Source organism: Podarcis cretensis (genome assembly GCF_951804945.1).
Source record: "Podarcis cretensis genome assembly, chromosome: 18".
NCBI classification, from domain to species: Eukaryota; Metazoa; Chordata; class Lepidosauria; order Squamata; family Lacertidae; genus Podarcis; species Podarcis cretensis.
In genome coordinates this window covers 7,773,579-7,798,352 of record NC_137188.1, presented here as the reverse complement: position 1 = coordinate 7,798,352, position 24,774 = coordinate 7,773,579, and the positions used below count along the sequence as shown (strand labels likewise).

Genomic DNA, 24,774 nt, shown 5'->3' with positions numbered 1-24,774 from the left:
TTGTAATTGAAGATTAATTTTAAAAGTTATGTTAGAAGAAATTAGACCGGAGGCAATCTCATCTGTACCTCAGCTGTGCAACCCCTCCCCACTCTTTTTTCCAAACAGATAAGACAGACATGTTCTCTTCTCACCTGGCTGGCTTTGTAGAACTGCTTCTTTAACCCGGCCACAGACATGGTGCCTTCTTGTAGTTACTGAAAAACTAGCTGACAGCGGAGGGGAAAAGAAACAAGAGGCAGAGGAAAAAGGGGAGCAGGCAGGTGTCCCCGGGGGCTATATGATTTGAGGCACAGAGGTTGGTGGAAGCGTGGGGGGCCAGACCCCAGCCCCTGAAATAAAGAGGCCACTGGTTAAGTTAGCAGGCGGAGGCGAAGAGAAGACTAAGCCCGTCCCAAGAGGGAGAGAGGGTGCCAGAAAAAAAGGGGGACACACAGAATCTGTGCCTGACACAAAGAGAGACACCCCCAAAATGACACAGAAAAAGACCAAAGTGTCAGATGAAAGGAGCTCCCCCTAATAAAATTGAAAATTGAAAAGGCAAGAGACGCTTCTGAGAGGCAAATGAGTGTAAGGAGACAGAAAGGAAGGGAGACAGGCAGAGACAGTTGACACAGCTGCTCCTGGGCAGTTTGGGAGGTTCAAGAGGCTAGTCCTCAGTGAGGCAAAGGAAGGGAGGAAAAGTAGTCCCTGAGGAAGAGAGAGGGGAAGGGAGGAGAGGCCAGGCTTGGCTGAAGGGGAATGTTTTTTTTCTCTTTTTGGTTTTGGTTGTTTTAAAAAAAGAAGGCTTCAAGAGAGGGAGGTGAGAGGAATGAGGCAGAAAGGAGGACAAGGACTGACAGGTTCAGACGGCGGACGGACACACAAAGAAATCCCCGCGCCCACCCCCGAAAGGCGGAGAGGAGGCAGGTCGGAGGAACAGCCGGGGAAGAGGAACGGGGAGGACACGGGGAAGGGGGAAAACATCCAGGCTCGGGCAGAGCTCGCTCTCTGGCTCCCCTCGGCGCTTCACTTCCGCCACCCCCCCTAACGCGCATGCGCGCAGGCAGGCGGAGGGATACGCGCTCCTTCGCCGGAAATAAAGGTGTGGAAAAGAGGCGGAGAGTGAGATCCGGGCTCCACGCTTCCAACCATAGACGCGGGCGGGATAGAGCGCCGGGAACGAAAGGGCGTCGCGCCGCGGCCACGACCATCCCGCGCTTCAAAGAGCGGAGCCAGAGCGCCCCCTGTCGTCCTTTGAAGGAAGCTTCGGATCGAGACGTATTACAGTAGTAGGAGGACGCCACAGCCTCCTCCTCCTCCTGCGCCTGGTCGTTCTGAACTACAACTCCCATCATCCCTTGCGAGAACGTGCACCAATTAGATGAGAGTTAAATTTCTTTGCGGGTGGACGGCGCCATAATAATAATAATAATTTTTAAAAATATTATTATTATTGTTGTTGTTGTTAAAATATAGATAAAACAATTATTAATAATTATTAATTAATAATAATAATAATAATTAATGGTGATAATTATTGGGGGCATAGATAAAATAATAATAATAATAATAATAATAATAATAATAATAATAAATTTATTTGTATTCCGCCCTCCCCAGCCAAAGACTGGCTCAGAGCGGCTAACAAGAGTGTAAATAGCACAATTTACATAAAATCACAATTTATTGAAATACATTCTAAAATCAGTTCAGAATCAAATTATTATTAGTAGGAATAGTAACAGTTGTTGTTATTTTGAAAAACAGAATGAAATGCATTACATGGTTTAAAATAATTATCAAAATCCAGGCATTCTGAGAAATGTGAGCCTCCCTTGTTTTTGAATGATTGTTTTAGTTGTTCTTATTTTCTCTTTAAGCCGCCTTGAGCACATGTCAGGGAAAACGTCGGGGTATAGATAAAACAACAATTATTTTTAATAATTATTTATTATATTAATAATTATTTATTATTAATAATATGTATTAATAATGATAATTAATAACTAATGAGACTAATTATTGGGGTATAGATAAAATAATAATAATAATAATAATAATAATAATAATAATACATATTAATAATGATAATTAATAATTAATGAGACTAATTATTGGGGTATAGATATAATAATAATAATAATAATAATAATAATAATAATAATAATAACAATAATAATAATAATAATAATAATAATAAATACGTATTAATAATGATAATTAATAACTAATGAGACTAATTATTGGGGTATAGATAAAATAATAATAATAATAATAATAATAATACGTATTAATAATGATAATTAATAACTAATGAGACTAATTATTGGGGTATAGATAAAATAATAATAATAATAATAATAATAATAATAATAATAATAATAATATGTATTAATAATGATAATTAATAAATAATGAGACTAATTATTGGGGTATAGATATAATAACAATACGAATTAATAATGATAATTAATAATTAATGAGACTAATTATTCGGGTATAGAGATAATAATAATACATATTAATAATGATAATAATAATAATAACAATTATTATTATTATTATTATTGCTACTACTATTACTATTACTACTACATCTTTTGCACTAGACCCGAGAGTTGAGCCTCTAATCTAGCGCCTCTCATTTTATCTTTATGGGCGAGCGAATGAACCACGAGCGCATGCGTCACGCTCCCCGTCAGTTATCGCGAGAACTAGTCATGTTTTTCCCACGCTACCTCTACGCGAGGGGGGGTCCTTGCGAGAAGACGTTGGGCCGGATGAGCGGGGAGGCGTGGCCAGGGCTAAGCGGAGCGATCCGCGCGCACGCGCGTCCAGGAGCTTTCCCCTTCCTCTTCTCGCGAGAGTTCGCTTCCATTCCTCCGCCAGCCTTAATGAAGGCGGCGGAAGAAGAAAAGAGAAAGGAAAGCCGGGTCACGTGGGGGCGCGGCGTCCCGCCCAATCAGGGCGCCGGAGCGCGAAGTCCTCCCGAGATCCCGCCAAATACGAGCGGGGCGCGAGGAAAGCGGGAGCCGGACGGGGCGCCGGAGGGGACAAAAAGCCGCCGTCGCGGGTAACGGACGGCTTTGTGTGGTGTTTTTTTTCCTTTTTTTACCTCTGTGAGGGTTGTTAAGAGGGGGCCGGCGCGGGAGCGTGCCTCGGGGACGCGCGCGCGCCCCCCCGCCCGGTTCTCGTGAGGGGGAGCCCGGCTCGGCCTCTCTCCCTCCCGCGCGCGAGAGAGGCCTTTCCCTCTTCTTCTTCCCTCAGCGCCTCAGTCCTGAGGGAAAACTTTGTAGCAGGTGAGAGAGAGAGAGAGGGAGAAATAAGATATGAAGTATCGCCCCGCGACCCTCCGTTGGGGGGGGGGGAGAAGGAGTCGAGCGGAGGGGAAACTGAGGCAGGTCGGGGAAGGAGGGTCGGGGGGGGGAGAGAGATATTGTCTTGAGGGGAAACTGAAGCGGGAAAAGTATTAAGGTGCTGGGGGGGGACTGAGGCATGTCATGGATGCTGAGGTGGATATATTGGAGGGGGGATAATGGTCGTCCTGGGGGGGGGGAAGGGGGGGTAGGGTGGCTCTGCAGAGCGGGAGGGAGGGAAAGAATGTCTGATGGGCTGCTAGGGGTTGGGCTGGATGACCCCTGGGGGTCCCTTCCAACTCTACACACGGGGGGAAAAACTACCATAATGGGGGGGGGAGATATTGTCTTGAGGGGAAACTGAAGTGGGAAAAGGGGTGGGGGGTTGTGTGTGTGTGTCACGCTGCGAGTATTAAGGTACTGGCGGGGGGGGACTGAGGCATGTCATGGCTGCTGAGGTGGATATATTGGGGGGGGAAATAATGGTCGTCCTGAGGGGGGGGAAGGGGGGGTAGGGTGGCTCTGCAGAGCAGGAGGGAGGGAATGTCTTATGGGCTGCTGGGGGTTGGGCTGGATGACCCCTGGGGGTCCCTTCCAACTCTACACACAGTTCTACAATAATTGGGGGGGGACTTTTTTGGGGGGGAAACTGAAGCGGGAATAGGGGTGGGGGGTAGTGTGTGTGTGTGTGTGTGTGTGTGTGAAGTACTGGGGGTGGGGGGGTTCCTGAGGGGGAACTGAGGCATGTCTGCCGAGGTGGATATATTGGGGGGAGGGGAAATAATGGTTGTCCTGAGGGGGGGGGAAAGGGGTGGGTAGGGTGGCTCTGCAGAGCGGGAGGGAGGGAATGTCTGATGGGCTGCTGGGGGTTGGGCTGGATGACCCCTGGGGGTCCCTTCCAACTCTACACACAGTTCTATGATAATTGGGGGAAAAACTTTTGGGGGGGAGATATTGTCTTGAGGGGAAAACTGAAGCGGGAAAAGGGGGGTTGTGTGTGTAACGCTGCGCATATTAAGGTGCTGGGGGTGAGGGGGAACTGAGGCATGTCATGGCTGCTGAGGTGGATATATTGGAGGGGGGGAATAATGGTTGTCCTGAGGGGGGGAAGGGGGGGTAGGGTGGCTCTGCAGAGTGGGAGGGAGGGAATGTCTTATGGGCTGCTGGGGTTGGGCTGGATGACCCCTGGGGGTCCCTTCCAACTCTACACACAGGGGGAAAAACTTTTGGGGGGGAGATAATGTCTTGATGGGAAACTGAAGCGGGAAAAGGGGGGGTTGTGTGTGTCACGCTGCGAGTATTAAGGTGCTGGGGGGGGGACTGAGGCATGTCGTGGCTGCTGAGGTGGATATATGGGGGGGGGAAATAATGGTCGTCCCGAGGGGGGGGAAAGGGGTGGGTAGGGTGGCTCTGCAGAGCGGGAGGGAGGGAATGTCTTATGGGCTGCTGGGGGTTGGACTGGATGACCCCTGGGGTCCCTTCCAACTCTACACACAGTTCTATGATAATTGGAAAACACTTTTCTTTTGATGGGGGGAGAAGCGAAGTACAGTGGTGCCTCAGGTTACATATGCTTCAGGTTACAGGCTCCGCTAACCCAGAAATAGTACCTCGGGTTAAGAACTTTGCTTCAGGATGAGAACAGAAATCGTGCTCCGGCGGCAGCGGGAGGCCCCATTAGCTAAAGTGGCACCTCAGGTTAAGAACAGTTTCAGGTTAAGGACGGACCTCCGGAATGAATTAAGTTCTTAACCCGAGGTACCACTGTAGAGATATGTTTATGTCGGAAGTTTCCAAGCAGAGGTTGGATGGGGTCATCTGCCAGGAGTGCTTTGGCTGAGACTCCTGCCTTGCAGGGGCTTGGGCTGGATGACCCCTGAGGGTCCCTTCCAGCTCTATACGATTCTATGATAACTGCACACCCATGTTCTCTAGCCACTGGCTCTGCAGGGATTCAGAGGGGAAACTTGAGGCGCTGCAGCAAGGAGGGAGGGACAGAGAAATCCCTTATGGGTGGGCTGCAAGGGGGTTGGGCTGGATGACCCCTAGGGTTCCCTTCCAACTCTATACAGTTCTACGATAATTGCACACCCATGTTCTCTAACCACTGGCTGCAGGCTCTGCAGGCTTTCAGAGGGGGAACTGAGGCGCTGCAGTAGAGAGGGAGGGAGGGGGGATATCTTACAGGCTGCTGGGGAGGGAAACTGAGGCAGGGCCAAGGGAGCTGTTGTGGGGGCAGACATGAGTTGGTGTGGGTGTCAGAGTCCCTGTTAGTGGAAACACTTTTTGGGGGGGGGTGGAGAAGGGAGGCAGGGATATATTTATGTTCCAGGTTTTCAAGCAGAGGTTGGACAGAACCCTCTGTCAGGGATGCTTTAGCTGAGATTTTTGCACTGCAAGGGGGCTGGACTGGATGACCCCCGGGGTCCCTTCCAACTATACAGTTCTATGGCTCTGGAAATGGAGCTTTTGGAGTGGGATCCCAAGGGAGGGAAATGGAGAACATATTGCCGCCTGAGAGAAACCGAGGCAGGGAGGAAATTGAGGCAGGTTGGGGGGGTGTTAAAGACGGAGAGCCTGGGTCCAGCAAGTGTTGGATGGGCCACGCAGGATGACTCCCAGAGCTTGAATTATGAAGGCAGGGGAGTCCCTTGATGAAAACACCCTGCTATACTCATCTTGAATCATGACAAGGCATAAGGTGGACCTCTGTCATTTGAGCATTCCTTTGTTTGGCAACCAATGTTGTTGCTGAGGAAGCAGGGTTAATGTTTGGTGGTGATCGCGCACGAATATGCACCGTATATGTTAATGTAAAGCGCCCATGTGTTGGTATATTGTTCTACCACCACAAGCCATTACGCAACACAGTCTTAAAACTGGCATGTGGGCTGCGTTTTTTGTTAACTTGGAAATGGGGTGCAAGTAAACATCCGGCCAAAATATCAAGAAGGGCATGTTGGCATCTAGTTGACTGCTGTAGGAATGAGGGTGATGGATTGGAAAGACAGTATGTTTGGACTTGCAAGGAAGTCAGTGATATGCAGGCTTAAAGGTAAAGGGACACACGCTTGGAGAACTGACGCTGTCAAAAATACTGAAAAGGTTAATGTTGGCATTGGGCGCCTTTGTCCCTCCAGATGTTGCCGAATCGCACCTCTCATAATCTGAGGCTGTGTTTTCTGCGTCTGATGGGAGGTGTGGTTCGGCCGTGTCCGTGACTGGGGGCAAAGGTTACCCACACCTGGATGTTAGTGGAGAAGGTGTAATAGTGACAGAGTAGGACTTGTGGTTTGAGGAGTGATTGGGTCTGCGTGGGATCCAAGGAAGGAGGCAGGGAGGGAACACAGGGAACAACTGGTAACTTGCAATCAGTGGCGTAGCGTGGGGGGTGCAGGGGGGCCGGGCGCAACATCGGGGGGGCGCGCTCGCCGCCTCCGGAGTCGCCGAAGAGCCTCGGGCGCAGGCTGTAGCAGAGCCTCGTGTCTCGCGGAACCAACGAGCTGTGCGTGCGTCTGGGCTGAAGGCGTCCAGCAGGCAGCGGCTCTCAGCGCTCGCCGCGGTCCCCGCGCGTCAGGGCCGCGGAGGGCGCGCCAGGCAGCCCCTCCTCACAGCCCCGCCGCTGCTGCAGCTGCTGGGCCATGTTGCATTTTCCTCGCCTCTCTGCCCTCCTCCTCCGGGCAAGCGGTGTCGTTTGGGCGGCAGCGCCAGCGGCAACTCGCCTCAGATATCCTGACACGGACCCGCCGCCGCCGTGGCTACCTTACCGTAAATACCCCAGCCCAGGCAGCAGCAAGAAGAAGCTGGCAGCGGCGGGGGGTTAGGGGCGCAAATAACTTGCCTTGCCCCGGGTGCTGACAACCCACACTACGCCGCTGCTTGCAACTGCTTGCAATGAGAGTTGGGTGTGGGAAAGAGGGACTGGTCCCCCCCAGGGAATCAGTGGAGTTGAGTGGCAATGGGGAGCTTCTGGCCCATCAGCCTAATTAGACCCGCCAAGCCTCTCCAGTTAAATAGAAGCGACGAACGTAATCCTATTAATATCAGTGTGTCTGCTCTGAATTGCATGTAATTGGATGCAACCCTAGATGCCTAATAATTTGGGAAGCTTTTAGTTCATGTGCATGTTTGATGTTTCCAATGTAATGTTGAATTATTCGTTGCAACACTACATTTTTGAATATTTTAAGACTATTGTGTTTATAGACTGTTTTCGTAAACCTTTTCCATAGACACATTCATCAAATGCAGTTTATAATTAAATTGATTGTTTTCCATTGACAGCTATGGAGTGTCAAGATAAATCAGCGGTTCCAGCCCGGAAACTGATACAAGGTAACCCGTTTCATGCAAAAACAAAAAACCCTGACTCATTTTCAGCCCAGGCTAATCTTTCTACATGGCACAGACTTGCTAAACTCTTTTCCTTCAGGCTTGTTAGATTTCTCTATAATTAAGTGTGATACTATACATAAACCTTTGAACTCAGAATGCTACATTTCCAGGAATGCAATATTGATTTAATTTGAGGGAAAGCAATGGTGTTTAGCTACAATCTTTGCAAAGCAGAAGTTATTCAGTGCCCTGTCATACATTTATTTGGAGTATGATTCTACTTGTTGTATTTGTGAATGGTTACGATTTTTGCAAGAGGAAATATTTTTCTGTACTCTCAGGACCATCTTGATATGTCGCCACCTTTTTTTTTTCCTGTTTAAAACATGAGAGTTGCATTTTTATTCAGTTTTTGGCTGCATGTTTTATCCCATCCATGAGCTCAGGGTGGGGTATATGGCTACATTTGCTCTTATCCACACAGCAACTTTATGGCTTGGGTTAGGCTGAAAGTCGCCCAGTGATCTATTTGTGATCTTTGAACCTGGTTCTTCCCAGTCCTAACCTATCGCCTGCACCTGGGATGAGGAACTTGTGTCCCTCCGGGTATTCCCTTCATCCCTCACCATTGGCCATGCTGGTTGTTGGGCTGATAGAAGCTGAGAGCCCAACAGCGTCTGAAGGGACACATGGTGTGGTATCTTTGAACTACACCATGCTGTTGCATGTATGGAGCAGGCTTGTTCTCTGTGGCTCTACAGTCTACAGCATGGGTAGGCATACTAAGGCCCAGGGGCCAGATCCAGCCCAATCACCTTCTAAATCCAGCCTGCGGACGGTCTGGGAATCAGCGTGTTTTTACATGAGTAGAATGTGGGCTTTTATTTAAAATGCATCTCTGGGTTATTTGTGGGGCATAGGAATTTGTTCTCCCCCTCTCCCCCCAAAAAGTCCAGCCCCCCACAAGGTCTGAGGGACAGGAAAAGTTTGCTGACCCCTGGTCTACAGGGTAGGGCTAGAGTTAATGAATGAAAATTGCAACAACGTAGAATTTGGCTAAACATCAGGAGGAAATTATTGTTCGTAGTATTAAACATTTGTTGCTTGTTACCAAAAAGGTCTGCAGACAGTTTTGATTTAAAAACATAAACTTCCTAACGGTAAGAGATGTTTGATACAGGAATAGTCTGCCTTAGGAGATGTGGGCTGTTCTTCACTGCAGCTATTTAAGCAGAGGTTCAGCATCTATCAGGGATGTTGTAACTGCATAGGGGCTAGGTTATCTCCAAGGCCTCTTCCTTCTTACCATCCCCCCCCCAATTGCAAATGGGTGTTATTTAGTAAGCTTAGGTGCACAGATCCTGCTTTCTAAAATATGTACTTTTATTGGGGAAAATACATCCATATGTTAGATCACTTGCCTCTTTTTTTACCTTGCCCAAAATTGTAAGCTACCATTCTTCATCTGCTTCTTTTTTTCCTATTCCAGCACGATTGCCTTTCAAGCGTTTGAATCCCATACCAAAGGAGAAACTTGATGGAAACCCAGGAGTCAAAAGAGGCAGGAACTCTCAAAACGTCTTTGATCAAAACATGCCCTGTCCTGATTTGTCACATCCGTTACCGGACAATGTGGAGAACAGCTGCCATGAGGAAACCGAGACACAATTTGTTCCAAAACTTATTAATGGCAAGGGCCCGTTAGATAACTTTGTGCAGAAAAGCACAAAAAATAGCACAAGTCAGTTGCCCTTCATAGACTTGACAGAGGATTCCAACCACAGACTGAGTGATACTGACACAGACCACTGCAAATCGAACAAAGTAGCGGCACCTGTAGAGAAAACTCACGAGGAAACGGAAGCCCAATCTGGTCCACAAAAGCCTGTTTGTAATACCCCTGTGGATGTTCTGATGGCAACTTGCCCAGTTACACCAGATGAGGATGAATTATCAGATATGGTGTTGACCAAAACAGAAACCAATAGTACTACAGAGAGCAAACACAGTAATGTCATATTTGAAAGGAAAATGCCCGTCATTGTCCTGGAGGATATCATGACGGCCAGATCTCCACAAGCTTCACCTTTGGAAAGGAGCCTGTCTTCTGGAAATGAGACAATTGAGTCTTGTCCTGGAGAGAGCAAGGATTATACAAATTCCTCGTTAAGTTCGGCCTCCCTTACCAGTTCACCTGAATCCCTGCGTGTACAAGGATGCAAAGACAATAGTCCGATAGCTGCTTCAACACCTGTTGGAAAGGTATAGTATGTGTTGAGAGGGAAGCAATAAAGATGGCAAATGTTCCTTAGCAAGATCTTCTCTTTCCCAGCTTCCTGTTGCTGCCTTATGCGCACGCTCATCTCTCAAGTGTCCTCTCTCTGCCCGTTTAATTTACTCCAGCTTTGGTGCCTTTACAGTCCTCGTCTGTCGTATCTCCTACGTCAGACATGTCCAACCAGTCGACCGTGATTGACAGGTAGATCCCCGGGGTGCTCCTGGTAGATCATGGGACTGTGGTCGATCATGGGCAAGGAATGATTCCGCCCCCGGTGCTAGGTCCCTCCATCGGTGCTGCAGCAGCATTGAAAGCCGGGCAAGGTGGAAAGCGAAAGTATCGTATTTTTCGCTCTATAAGACGCACCAGGAGGAGGAAAACAAGAAAAAAAAAATATTCTGAATCTCAGAAGCCAGAACAGCAAGAGGGATCGCTGCGCAGTGAAAGCAGCAATCCCTCTTGCTGTTCTGGCTTCTGTGATAGCTGTGCAGCCTGCATTCGCTCCATAAGACGCACACACATTTCCCCTTACTTTTTAGGAGGGAAACAGTGAGTCTTATAGAGCAAAAAATACGGTATTTTGCGTTCCTTGTAATGTGTGGTCTCCCCAGCAAGCTTTCTGTAGTGCAACTAATCTTCAAAAAGCTAACATGAATATCCCTTAACAGCAGGATCCTTTCATCTCCCTTAACAGCAGGATCCTTCCTTTGAACTGTGCTCCTCTAAGGAAGCTTGTGTTGGGAAGGACAGCTGTGCACCCTGGGTGATTCAGTTGGAAGTTTCATTTTGGCCTAGGTGATTTTTGGAAGAACTTGGGGAGTGGGGCAGGGAAGGGGAGGACTCTAAATGACAAGAGTCTGAAATCTGAGGATATGCACCAAGACCATATGACACCGGTCCTGAAAGACCTGCACTGGTTCCCAGTACGTTTCTGAGCACAATTCAAAGTGTTGGTGCTGACCTTTAAAGCCCTAAGCGGCCTTGGCCCAGTATACCTGAAGGAGCGTCTCCACCCCCATCGTACAGCCCGGACACTGAGGTCCAGCACCGAGGGTCTTCTGGTGGTTCCCTCCCTGCTAGAAGTGAGGTTACAGGGAACCAGGCAGAAGGCCGGGTCAAAAGAGTCGGGTCAAAGGCCCCCCACAATCAACAACTCTTGGCAATCCTCCCCCCCCAAAAAAAAACCGCACGCTTCTCCTCCCTCCAGTGACAATGGATAGATCACTGCCTGTTTCTTTTATACTGGGAGTAGATCACAGTCTCTTGGGATTTGGACGTGCCTGTCCTAGGTCTTTCCCTATCAGGTTCTCCCTCAGGATTTCAGCTTCAAACACAGGTTTCTACATTGTACAGTGACTTCTAAAAGCTATGTTACATATTTCTCTTTTCTGTCAGTGGGTTAGGTTTTTTTTGTTTTTTTGGTGTGTTTTTTTGGATACTTGCATCCTGAGCAGTTGGGGACGCTGGTTGTGCTGTGGTTTAAACCACAGAGCCTACGGCTTGCCGATCAGAAGGTCGGCGGTTCGAATCCCCCGTTTTTTTATCCTGAGCAGTTAGAATCTTCTATGTATATTTTGCTCTAGGAGGCTTAAAAGGTAAAGGGACCCCTGACCATTAGGTCCAGTTGTGGCCGACTCTGGGGTTGCGGTGCTCATCTCGCTTTACTGGCCAAGGGAGCCGGCGTACAGCTTCTGGGTCATGTGGCCAGCATGACTAAGCTCCATCTGGCGAACCAGAGCAGCACACGGAAATGCCGTTTACTTTCCCGCCGGAGCAGTACCTATTTATCTACTTGCGCTTGATGTGCTTTCAAACTGCTAGGTTGGCAGGAGCAGGGACCAAGCAATGGGAGCTCACCCCGTCACGGGATTTGAACTGCCAACCTTCCATTCGGCAAGTCCTAGGCTCTGTGGTTTAACCCACAGCGCCACCCGCGTCCCTCTAGGAGGCATAGGTTTGGCCAGAATCAAGTATATACACTTCCAGAGTTAACACTAAGTACATTACTTCTGGTAAATGAGCCACCATCGCTGCCAGAGGGCCATGGACAGTTTGTCCCAGTGTTTTTAGATTCTTAATCCCAGGGTCCTGGGTTCAAGCTCCAGGTTGGATGAAAGATTCCTGTATTCCCTCGTAGTCCCTTCTGGCTCTACAGTTCTATGATGTTGTAAAGTCATGTCTACTAAGGACCTGACTTAGGGAGCAAGCGTGTGAATGCCCAGCTCACTACTAAGCATACAAAAGCAAGAAAGACATCGCACCAAAGCATGAAATATGCCATGCTCTAAACGTAGGGACACGGGTGGCGCTGTGGGTTAAACCACAGAGCCTAGGATTTGCTGATCAGAAGGTCGGCGGTTTGAATCCCCGCGACAGGGTGAGCTCCCATTGCTCAGTCCCTACTCCTGCCAACCTAGCAGTTCGAAATCACGTCAAAGTGCAAGTAGATAAATAGGTACCACTCCGGCGGGAAGGTAAACGGTGTTTCCGTGCGCTGCTCTGGTTCGCCAGAGGCGGCTTTGTCATGCTGGCCACATGACCCGGAAGCTGTACGCCAGCTCCCTCGGCCAATAAAGCGAGATGAGCGCCGCAACCCCAGAGTCGGTCACGACTGGACCTAATGGCCAGGGGTCCTTTTACCCTTTAAACTTTTCATTGCTATCTTCCTCTCCTTAAAAGTGAAACTTGTGGGCAGACTTCTTACTTTAGCTGACAGTTGTCAAATACAGTGGTACCTTGGCTTAAGAGCAGCTTAGTTTATGAGCAACTTGGATTAAGAACGCTGCAAACCCGGAAGCAGGTGTTTTGGTTTGTGAACTTTGCCTTGGAAGCAGAACATGTTGAGTGTGTTCCATTTGTAAATTGAGTCCCCGCTGCTATGGGAAAGCACGCCTTGGTTTAAGAACGAACCTCTGGAACAGATTAAGTTTGTAAACCAAGGTACCACTGTACTGTACAGTTGCTCCATGGGACTGGTAGCTGGCTAACCTTAGCTTTGCCTTGAAGCTACTGTATCCTTGATTCTGAACAAGAACATACAATGTTTCTGATTTAGCATGGTGGTGCAGCCTGATCAGAATCAGGGAAGGTCTGGTTAAAGAAAGTACAGTGGTGCCCCGCAAGACGAATGCCTTGCAAGACGGAAAACCCGCTAGACGAAAGGGTTTTCCGTTTTGGAGGTGCTTTGCAAAACGAATTTCCTATGGGCTTGCTTCGCAAGACGAAAATGTCTTGCGAGTTCCTGCGGGTTTTCCCCCCTCCCCCCCTTTTCTAAGCCGCTTATCAGCTGATCTGCTAAGCCGCTAAGCCGCTTAACAGCTGATCCGCTAAGCCGCTAATGGGCTTGCTTCGCAAGACGAAAAAACCGCAAGACGAAGAGACTCGCGGAACGGATTCTTTCCGTCTTGCGAGGCACCACTGTAAAATAAGGAGGTGTCTCTCCTCACCCCAGCACACTTTTTAAAAAGGTACAACTTCACATGATTAGGTAAAATTCATCTGCAGGCTCTCAGAACTAAAGATCACTAGAACAGGGAAATATTTGGGTTTTAGGTTGCTATTAGAATGTGGCTTAAGTGATTGATTGGTAGCATAGGTTGGGAATTAGAGTCTGCTGGCTGAGATACAAAGTGGAAATCTAAGTCTTGCAAGGAGTGGCATGTTCTAAATATATTTAACACTCACTCTATTGGATCTTCTTTTTGACTGGTTGGAATTTTGGCCACCACGTGTTATAGGCTGGAAATAGTCATCTGAGTGCCAAACCCTTCAAAAATAACTGTGTTGGTGTGACGGGAACTGTCTCCTCTCGGGCACAGTAGCAATGAAATGGGATGGAGGGGGTGGTCTCCTATGCATAGTCAGCTAATTTGCACTGGAAAAAGTTCAGCTTTTATTGGAAAGCTTTCTGGCGCGCAACAGAGTGATCTAATTTAGCATGCTTATTTGTGCCTAATAAAGTTACACTAAAAACTTAGAAACTGCCAGGCATACCCAAGGTGGATAAAAATTAATGATTAAAAAAAAGCAGATTTTTTTATTTAATTTGGATTTTTTGATTTAATACAGATTTTTTTTAATTTAATTTGGATTTTTAAAATAAAATGATTTTGGAGGGGAAATTTCTCTAAATATAGTTTTCTATTTAAGTTACATTATAGTCCACAGGCTATTCATCAGGAAATAAGAATTTGTTTTCAGTTTTTTATGTCTGCTCAGTTTTTGTTTTGTTTTTTTTAAAAAACCATTTAACCACATCAGTTAACAAACATGGATACATATGCTATAATGTTATTGCTTTAGTTAAATAAATTAATATTAAGGGGGGGAATTCCCCTTCCAATAAAGTACATCAGAAAATTGTCCAAATATAACTTGCTGATGTTAACTTATTAAACCACACAATAATTTCATAATTGTCTGCCTATGTATTTATAATAGTATAACCAAATCAGAAATTTTTGATAGAATTGTAAAAACTAATCTGAATATTTATTATTCCAAAAATGAAACCTTCATCTGGTTGTAAATGTTAAGATTATACTAGCAAGATTGAGTCTTTCGGTAAAAATATATATGATTTAAATCAAGTCTAACTGACTAGTGATTTAAATCGTGATTTAAATCAAATCCACCCTGGGCGTACCTAATGCTGTATTTGTGATTGGCATCCATTCGTTGTTACTAAAGATCCTGTAAAATAGGGGGAAAAAATGCTGTGGAAAAAGAAAGCCCTGGGAAATGTTTCACCCCACATGAAACGTGGATGTTTGCTGTGACATATATAGGGGGGGGGCCTTCAGCAGACTGTGTTTTGGCCTACACAGAGCAGTGGAAATGTGGTTAATCTCCCATGTAGAGAGATGTAAAGGCCTGAAAAAAGAAACCAACCCAAGAAAAGTGAGGTGGGGGGAGATACAGCAATTCAAATATAATCTAGTGGCTCCAGAATATCCCTCCCCCCCCCCCCCCGTATTGCTTAATTTTAGGTCAGGGAAGGATGGCATTCTAGAGAAACACCGGATAATGTTTAAACAGAAGAATCTGGGGCACACTTTTATTTTGATCACCTCCTTTTATTGTTCTGGGGAAATACATGTGCAGCGCAAGGTGTGTGGCGTGAGCTCTGCTGCTGCTGCTGCTGCTGCTGCTGCTTGGGTGGGGCACAGTTTCTTCCCAGGCCCTACTGAAATTTAATGGGAGGCATTGACGTTTTTTGGGGGGTGCCGGCATTTTGTATTGATGAAAGTGCTGGGGGTGCCAGCACACAATGACTTTCATATGCAGCAGAAAAGAGGAGTGTGTATACTGGTGCTCTATTCCGGTGACTGCTGTCGCAGAAGTCCTGATTCTAATATATCGGGAGCTGGAGAGTTTTTAGCTGAACTGCGGCCGTCTGACATTCCGTAACCTATAAGGCTTGTCTGCTGAAGTGGCTTTAACTGTTAAATTCCACAATCCTTGCATATGCCTGTTCTTTCAGTGCCCCTCAGGAAAGGGCCATAACTCATTGGTAGAACATCTTGCTTTATGTGCAGAAGGTCCCATGTTCAATCCCTGGTGCTTCCGGATACGGCTGGGAGATGTTCCCCTGTAGCTTGTTTCTCCCTTTCACCCCAAGTTCGTGCTTCTTCAAAGTCCATGACGCCTTTGGTAGAGGCTCTGAATATTATCATGCAAAAAGAGGGTAAATCTCTCCCAAAAAGCCATATACATAACATAACATGCAGAGCATGCATTTGAAGCACATGGCTTTCCCCAAAGAATCCTGGGAGTGATAGTTTGTTGAGGGTGCTGGGAATTGTAGCTCTGTGGGGGTAAACAATGGTTCCCAGGATTCTTTGGGGAAAGCAATGCTCTTTAAATGTGTGGTGCATACACAGCCTAAGATGCAATTCAGTAGGTCTATCAGCTGTGCTTTCTCAGTACTGAAACACTCAGAGTAACATAATCATACGCAATAAATATCATAGTAAATTAGGTGGGCAAGATTGGCCATCTTTTGTATCTTACTCCATCCCACCTTGAAAGTACATTTTGGAAGATAATTTGAATGAGTTTGTGTGTGTGTGTGTGTGTGTATTTCATAACATCAATTTATGCAAGAGCTGCTTCTCAGGTTTTACTTTCAGCTTCATGACTTCTGGAAAGTGGAACAGGTTGTGTCCAATGAAGATTTAATGTACATAAGTTATTCATGCCCATTAATTTGAACGGATCTCTTCTGAGTATGACTATTGCTGAATACAACCCAAGGTTTGTCTGTATTGAAGAGAGCTTTTTAGCTCGCATTAGGTGGTTGCTCTCTGTGTGTGATTTCACACGAGGGAGGAGGCCAGAGCAAGCAGGAACCAAGAGGAGTTTGGAAGGGAGACCATGTAGCACAAATGTCTTCCATTACAGGATGTTTCGTGCTCCTGGGTCAAAAGCCTGAAGACGTTCTGTGCAACATTTTGGAAACTGCTGTATCCAGTGTTAGCCATAATTGGAGTACAATCGTACCTTGGAAGTCGAATGGAATCCGTTCCGGAAGTCCATTCGACTTCCAAAACGTTCAGAAACCAAAGTGTGGCTTCTGATTGGCTGCAGGAAGTTCCTGCAGCCAATTGGAAGCCGTGCCAGATGTTCGACTTCCAAAAATCATTCGAAAACTGGAACACTCACTTCCAGTTCGGGAGCCGAAATGTACGAGTTCCAGGGCGTTCAGCAACCAAGGTACGACTAAAAGGTAAAGGTAAAGGTACCCCTGCCCGTATGGGCCAGTCTTGACAGACTCTGGGGTTGTGCGCCCATCTCACTTAAGAGGCCAGGGGCCAGCGCTGTCCGGAGACACTTCCGGGTCACGTGGCCAGCGTGACATCGCTGCTCTGGCGAGCCAGAGCCGCACACAGAAACGCCGTTTACCTTCCCGCTGGTAAGCGGTCCCTATTAATCTACTTGCATCCGGAGGTGCTTTCGAACTGCTAGGTTGGCAGGCGCTGGGACCGAGCAGCGGGAGCGCACCCTGCCGCAGGGATTCGAACCGCCGACCTTTCAATCGGCAAGTCCTAGGCGCTGAGGCTTTAACCCACAGCGCCATCTGCGTCCCTCATGTACGACTATACGTTCCTAAATTAGCAATGTCAATTTCAGTGTTGTACTCCAGTCTTGACAAACATTGGATACTCCCTGGATACCTAACATCCAATACTCCAGTCAAATGTAGTAGCAATGTTCAACTGCTTCGTTTTTCAGTCTTGGGCCAAGGATGAGGTATCAGCAGGCTTGAAGAAACTCCCAAGTTTTACAGAAGTACAAATTGAGGCGGGGGGGGGGGGACTTAGTGAAGACTGAAGATGCTCGTGAGGGTGGGATAGTAGTAATAGAGTATTCTGGAAAAGTGCCTTGTAGGTATTCTGCACTGCTACCCTGAACTCCTTTGGCTGAAAAGTCAGGATATAAATTCTATAAATAAATACTGGATGATTACATAGTGCAACATTTTATTGCAGGTTCCACCTGTGAAACCTTTTCGAAATTTTTTTAAAATCCTGGCTTAGAGCTGCACCCTTCTTCTGGCACCCAAAGCTTCCCCAAGTTTTATTAAAGGACGCTTGAGGAATTCAGATTTTTACGTAATAAGAAAACAAATCTGTTGACCGCTAGTCCCACGGGACTCTTCGTTTCTGTTGCTTTAAAGGGGTGTAAATAACGCATGCTCGTCTCTGTCCTCTCAATTCCAGGCACCGCAGAAAATTCACCGGAGTTCTGAGGAGAAGGAGAAACTAAAGCTGCAGAGGGTAAAGTGGTGTTTCCCCCCCCCCCATTGACCTAGAAACCTTATTTGTTCACTTTTGGTAATGAACGGAGAGCACATCCCTTTTCCGGTTTCCTGACCTCTGCTGAAGGTCCAAGCCACCACTGGCATGTGGACCCCGAAGGTTGCCCTCTGGCTGAAAAAGTTCCCCCACCCCTATTCAGATTGACTTGCTGCTTTTTCGCGCTGTGGGCCTTTTTGTTTTCTGCGCCCTTGCTTCAAGCATTATTCTTTTCTCTCTACAAGCAATGCCAGGATTCAAGAAGCTATAGATGAAGTGAGTAGGAGGGTGCGGGAACTTTAGCTCGAGTACAGAAAGGAGGTGCTGCTTTGTCTGTTTGTTTTGAAGCATTTTTACCCTACCCTTCAGGCTTCCAGAGCAGCTTAGTTACCAGTAACATGGCAGCCCTGCCCTCAGGCTTAGGCAAAGGTAAAGGGACCCCTGACCATTAGGTCCAGTTGTGACCGACTCTGGGGTTGCAGCACTCATCTCGCTTTATTGGCCGAGGGAGCCGGCGTTGGTCCTCATACAGCTTCCGGGTCATGTGACCAGCATGACTAAGCCGCTTCTGGCGAACCAGAGCAGCGCATGGAAATGCCGTTTACCTTCCTGCTGGAGCGGTACCTATTTATCTACTTGCACTTTGACGTGCTTTCGAACTGCTAGGTGGGCAGGAGCAGGGACCGAGCAACGGGAGCTCACCCCGTCATTGCGGGGATTCGAACCGCCGACCTTCTGATCGGCAAGTCCTAGGCTCTTTGGTTTAACCCACAGCGCCACCCGCGTCCCACCCTCAGGCTTAGACACAAGGAAAAGGGGATCAGGAGGGAGAAGGGGCAGGAGAAGCAAACTTTGGTGCTTTGGTCAACTGGAATGGTAACAGCTTAGGGAGAGGGAGAGGTTAACGTTGCTGGTCCCTCAGCAGCACTGGTGGAGTCTGCCTGCTTCCCTTCTCCCCTGCCACCTGGTGGACTGGCCTCCTGGTACCAGTGGATGAAGGTGAGAAGCCTGATGGAACAAATGGCTTCTCGCCAGAAATGGAGCCTGATTAAGCAGCTTCTCGGCACCCGCGATTAGACTTTCGTGGGGCATTGGTGGAGAGTTGCCTAAAGAGCTCTTCTGTTTGGGGGCGCCTGTTGTCGTTTCTCGCAACCCAGGATCAGGAACGTGCAGAGAAGCTTCAAAAGCAGCAAGCTGAGCGGGAGGAGAAGGGGAGGCTGAAGGAGGAGGCGAAGGCCGCAAAAGAACGCGCCCGGGAGGAGGCGAAGAGGAAGAAGGAAGAAGAAAAAGAGTTGAAGGATAAGGAAAGGAGGGAGAAAAGGGAGAAAGAAGAGAAAGAGAAGGCTGAGAAGCTGCGGGCGAAAGAGGAGAAACGGAAAGAGAAGCAGGAAGCTCTGGAGTAAGTTGTCCTCTCTGGTGGGGTTTTTTTACGTGGGACTCATGCTTGAACATGTGTGCATGGTTGCTTGGTCCCCCCCCCCGCCACCGCCCCTCTGAAATAAAGCTTTTATTTTAAAGGGCAAAGCAAGAAGAGAAAAGGAAGAGAGAAGAGGAGAAACGGTTGAAAGAGGAAGAAAAGGTAAGTGGAGTTTTGTCTCGCTCAGCCTTCACGTGCCCTCCAGTTGGACTCCAGCTCCCATCAGCCCCAGCCAGCGTTCAGTGGGACTGGTAGTCCACCATAATCTGGAGAGGACCTAGTTGGGAAAGGCTGGTCTAGCCGAAGGGAAGCACGCTCTGGCCTCTGCCATTGGCTGGATGCTGAAGACTTGGAGGAGGCTGGCTTCCTTGCTTTCCTTCCTTCCTTTATTTTTATTTTTATTTTTTTTTAAATAATATTTATTCGGAGTTTAAAAGTTACAAAAAGAAAAAAGAACAATACAAAATACAAAAAAAAAAAGAATACAACAGCAACAGGGAAAAAAAAATACATTCACTTAAAAAAGAAAAAGAACAGATTAAACCTTTACATAACTTTCTTTCCTTTACTTATTTCCTTGACCTCCTCACACCTCCCAATTTTGTATTCTAGTTCAAATCGTTATTTCAGCAAATCCTTCCAACCTTATTTTCATTTAAGTAATTTAATTTAATATATTATAATTTAACGTCCTCTCTTTCGTCAATTTCATCAACTCATTTTTACTTAATCCTTTATATCATTTCTACCAAAACCACCTAATTTTCTTTTTCCAACATCTTTCTAACAGTCCTTAATTTTACAATATTTTTGAAGGTATACTTTAATTTTTTTTCCAATCTTCTTCCACCGACTCTTCTCCTTGGTCCCGGATTCTGCCAGTCATCTCAGCCAATTCCATATAGTCCATCACTTTCGTCTGCCACTCTTCTCGGGTGGGTAATTCTTGTGTCTTCCAATACTTTGCGATGAGTATTCTTGCTGCTGTTGTAGCGTACATAAAAAAAGGTTCTATCCTCCCTTCGCACCAATTGGTCGACCATGCTGAGGACCTGTAGGAGGCTGCCTTCCTTCCTTGCCTGCCGTTATCTGGTCCATGGGGTCATGAAGAGTCGGACACGACTAAACGACTAAACAACAACCAAGCCTTCCTTGCTTCCCAGCAAAAACACCCTGGTGAGGGGAAGGCTAGCCTAGCCATTCTGTTAGTAAATCCTGGGCTGCTTCTGCCAGTCAGTGTAGACAATACTGAGCCTGGTGGACTACAAGGGGTCTGGCTTATTCAGCTTCTTATGTTTTTTATGAATTGCGTTGTTATCAGTAGGTGGCTGGGGCCAGAATTCACAGTGGTGTTTTTAATTATTCAGAGCAAGGGGGATGCTTTTGCAGAAATGCTTTTAAATAATCCAAATCGTTTGCGTTTCATTTTGTCCATATTTCCATCTCTAGCGTATCAAAGCAGAGAAGGCAGAGATCACCAGGTTCTTCCAAAAGCCCAAAACCCAGCCTGCTCCAAAGGTGAGTTTTGTTTTGCTGTTTCTCTGCCTTTGTCTGGTTCTCCTGCAATGCCATTTAAATCCATGCAAGATTTCCAGGGCAATGGAAATTGCCTTCAAGGTGGCCAACACACTTCACATTTTAAACGCTGTGTTGTACATGCACAAAAACCCCTGAACTGTGTATGTCTTTTTTATTTAAAATATGTTTACTTCACCTTTCTATCAGATCAAAAGTAGAATACAAACACAAAACCCTGATTTTTAGATCTATTGCTCTACTCACCCTCAAGGAATATAACCCAAGTGTGCTACAAATAAATATGAAGTGCTGCTAGTAATTTTTTTAAATGCATAATTTAAAAACTCTTACCCAACACTCTGCCACCTCAATGCCCATCACCAAAAGCCAGCCAATAAAGATGCCTCCATGTGTTGATTCTAAAATAAGCTGGGAGGTGTGGCTCCACAAGAAGTGGGCTTCTTATATCGTTGAAGAAGCTACTGGGTGTACCTTCTCCGCTTGCCTTTCTGAGAGTTTTTTAGGCCTGGGGTTGGGGAACCTGTGGTTCTAAGGACATTGCTGGACTCTGCTCCCATCATCTTTTATGCTGGAATAAGGCTACAGGTTCCCCAGCCCTGCTTTAGCTAGTTGTGGAGATCAAAAAAGGTCAGAAAGCATAGCTGAGGCTTGCAGAGGCCTTAAGAAGAGTTTGGATTTGATATCCTGCTTTATCACTACCCGAAGGAGTCTCAAAGCGGCTCACATTCTCCTTTCCCTTCCTCCCCCACAAGAAGCACTCTGTGAGGTGAGTGGGGCTGAGAGACCTCAGAGAAGTGTGACTAGCCCAAGGTCACCCAGCAGTTGCATGTGGAGGAGCGGAGACGCGAACCCGGTTCCCCAGATTACGAGTCTATCGCTCTTAACCACTACACCACACTGGCTCTCTAAGTGAATTTCAAGTAGCACCAGGAAGGGAGGGAATAGATGGTGGCAAAAATTGGTACCTGGATTAAGAAGCAAATATCAGCCCAAACCAGAGAGGAAGCATCATTTTTGGTGTTCTTCAGGCAGCAAAAGGGACCATCACATCAAAGTAGCCATATGTATCTAGTATCCACATGTTTTTCAGGCTTTATTGGTCAAAACGTGAATTATGCCCAGGAGAGAATAGGAAGCTAATACTGGTAGTAAGGTAGTTGGGAGGGGGGGATGGAGAGAGACCAAGAGCTTGTGTATAACATTTTCCTCCTGATTTCAGATTCTGGCTGGCTGGTGTGGCAGATTTGCTCCGTTTGAGATCAAGGAGAACATGGTCCTCGCGCCAATCTGCCGAGTTGCGATCGATCAGGACCTCATGGACCAGTTAGACTGGCTGCTGCAAGCTCAGAGCTACAGTGCTTCTTTCTTGGAAGAACTGAAAAGCAGAGATCCCTGTAAAACTGGACCCACCCTTGTCAGCAGCCCGAATGCTGATGCATTCAACAGGTTAGTTTTCTTGGTATTGTGAGCTTTTGAGCTACGCTACTCGTGGAAGGCCGCTCACTGCTACTGCCTTAATCTGTGGCACTTCCTCTCAAACCCTCCTCAGCAGGGCACATGGCATTCTGCAACGTCCAACGTTGGCTCATTGCCTCCCACCATGTTCTCCACCCCGGCATCATCAGATAGGGGGAATTATGAGAGTTAGAAATCTGAAAGAAGGAAAAGTTTTCCTTCATTTCTTTCATTTGGTTTAACTTGGTTTAGTTTAAAGGTACAGTGGTGCCCCGCAAGACGAATGCCTCGCAAGATGAAAAACCCGCTAGACGAAAGGGTTTTCCGTTTTTCGAGGCGCTTCGCAAGACGAATTTCCCTATGGGCTTGCGAGTCCCCCCCCCCCTTTTTCTAAGCCGCTTAGCCGATAAGCCGCTAATAGCGCTAATCCGCTAAGCTGCTAATAGGGATGGTTCGCAAGACGAAAAAACCGCTAGACGAAGAGACTCGCTGAACGGATTCTTTTCGTCTTGCGAGGCACCACTGTAAAGGGACCCCTGACCGTTAGGTCCAGTCGCGGACGACTCTGGGGTTGTGGTGCTCATCTCGCTTTACTGGCCAAGGGAGCCGTCGTACAATTTCCAGGTCATGTAGCCAGCATGACTAAGCCGTTTTTGGCGAACCAGAGCAGTGCACGGAAATGCTGTTTACCTTCCCGCCAGAGCGGTACCTATTTATCTACTTGCACTTTGACGTGCTTTCAAACTGCTAGGTTGGCAGGAGCAGGGACCGAGCAACGGGAGCTCACCCCGTCGTGGGGATTCGAACCGCCGACCTTCTGATCAGCAAGCCCAAGAGGCTCAGTGGTTTAAGTAAAGACCTTTATTGGGGGGCAGTAGCCCCTTTTCTTGTTCGTCCAGTGTTGCCGTCTTAGCATTGCTTCTATATTAAAAAAATCCTTTTCAGTGGAAAGCAGGGATAAAGGAGCCTTTCACGCCGTCAGTCAACTGCCGGTGGTCTTTCTCTCACTGGCTTGGAACCCCGGTGGGCTGCATACCTGTGACTGATTACAGCATTTTCCTTTCAACAGCGATGTGGTCATTGTGAGCAGCAGCCAAGCAGGAGATGTGCCGGAGAGGAAGAAGTTCGGTAGGATGAAGCTCCTGCAGTTCTGTGAGAATCACCGCCCTGCCTACTGGGGCACGTGGAACAAGAAATCCTCAGCCATACGCCCAAGAAACCCTTGGTCAAAAGAGGAGGTCAGTATGCGATACTGCACCCACCTCTTGTTTCAGCTGAAGAAAGTGGGTGGCAAGCCCTTAGGCAGCTAAACAGAGAAGTCCAGGTTTAAATCACCAATATATAAGGCTGTGGTTGCCACCAGCCTGCAGCTGTGGAGTATAAAATTGCATCCGATTATAATCTCTGGACTATCCGGTTTATTGGCTCTTGGGAGTTGGGGCTGGGAGAAAAACCTCTCTGCCTGAGACCATGGGTAAGTGCCGTAGCTCAGCCATAAGAGCACCTTTTCTGTACGCAGAGGGCTGTGCAATCCTCAGCACCTCCGGGTACAGAATCATAGACTTGTAGGGCCAGAAGGGAGCCCAAGGATTGGCATCTACTCCGGCCACCTCCGGCCGCTAAAGAATCCCTGATCCATAGAAAGTAGGACTGGGGAAATCCTGGAGAGCTGCTGCCAGGCAGTTCTGATGTTACTGACATAGATGAATCCAATGGCCTGACATGGTACAAGGCAGCTTTCTGTGTGGTTTAGTGCAGCTCGGTGGCTTTTATTTTCTGTCTGCTTGGCAATGGGCTTTGTAAGTTCCCTTCTCCCTCCATTAATCAACAGACTATGAGCTGCAAGTGAGGTTTCCGGTGCTGCAGTGTGAAGGAAAATCACCCTCTCTGCTCTTGAAATTGTTCCTTGGGGAGCAAAGAGGAAGGTTCCCTCAGTCCCTGTCTTGTATTGCAGATCCCTCTACTCTCAGCCCGGCACCACAGCATTGCTAGAATCTAGCCACTTGTTCCTTCTCCAAAATCTTCTGTACAGCCTGCAATACTTCTCAAGGCAGAATGGTTTCTTAGTAGTGCTTTTTTTTGTTTGTTTGTTTCCTCCTTTCCTCTGCAGAAACTTCTGGACTACGAAGTGGAGAGTGACGAAGAATGGGAGGAGGAGGAGCCCGGGGAGTCTCTCTCTCACAGCGAAGGGGTAAGGACGAACGACCACCTTCTGCCTGCAAGCAGGAAGTTCCACATTCAGAGACTTCTTTGTCAAAGGAACCAGGGTTCCGGGTGTAATAGATACAAGCAGGATCACCTGCAGGAAAATGCTGCAGCGTGGGTTGCAACCGGCCATGCCTTCTTCTGGGACCAGCAGTTGTTCCGTGTTCTGTGGCCACACTGAGCATGCTCAGTCCTCACTGGGCCGGCTTTTTGGGAGGGAGGAGGCTCATGATGTCAGAGCAACAAGCCAATGCGTGGATCTTCCCCACCAAAGTTCCAGCAGCGCTGTGGTTTTTTATAGAAGCTTTATGCATGGAGGGATAAGTTGCCTCTTGTCTTGCAGAGTGTGGCAGAAGCTTCCACTACTGGACGCCCCTTGTTTTTGTTTTAACTATATATATTTGTGCTTTT

General features: G+C 47.3%; 2 protein-coding genes across 4 annotated transcripts in view; one reads left to right on the top strand and one right to left on the bottom strand.

The window, feature by feature from the left end:
- Window positions 1–1,041, bottom strand: part of SH3GL1 (SH3 domain containing GRB2 like 1, endophilin A2) — a 62,020-nt gene extending 60,979 nt beyond the window's left edge. For both annotated transcript variants that reach the window (XM_079960842.1, XM_079960843.1), the window contains exon 1: window positions 135–1,041. In XM_079960842.1, coding sequence (XP_079816968.1) covers window positions 135–179 — 45 coding nt within the window. In that variant the 5' untranslated portion in view covers window positions 180–1,041. The remainder of the gene's footprint in view (window positions 1–134) is intronic.
- Window positions 1,042–2,912: 1,871 nt separating this feature from the next.
- Window positions 2,913–24,774, top strand: part of CHAF1A (chromatin assembly factor 1 subunit A) — a 31,270-nt gene continuing 9,408 nt past the window's right edge. The window contains exons 1-10 of one of the 2 annotated variants that reach the window (XM_079960522.1): window positions 2,913–3,055; window positions 7,623–7,673; window positions 9,163–9,935; window positions 17,673–17,729; window positions 18,905–19,146; window positions 19,266–19,326; window positions 20,614–20,682; window positions 21,923–22,149; window positions 23,228–23,396; window positions 24,269–24,349. In XM_079960522.1, coding sequence (XP_079816648.1) covers window positions 7,625–7,673; window positions 9,163–9,935; window positions 17,673–17,729; window positions 18,905–19,146; window positions 19,266–19,326; window positions 20,614–20,682; window positions 21,923–22,149; window positions 23,228–23,396; window positions 24,269–24,349 — 1,728 coding nt within the window. In that variant the 5' untranslated portion in view covers window positions 2,913–3,055; window positions 7,623–7,624. Of the gene's footprint in view, window positions 3,056–3,088; window positions 3,282–7,622; window positions 7,674–9,162; window positions 9,936–17,672; window positions 17,730–18,904; window positions 19,147–19,265; window positions 19,327–20,613; window positions 20,683–21,922; window positions 22,150–23,227; window positions 23,397–24,268; window positions 24,350–24,774 lie in introns of those variants that run through there. The other variant, XM_079960521.1, reaches the window with a different exon arrangement.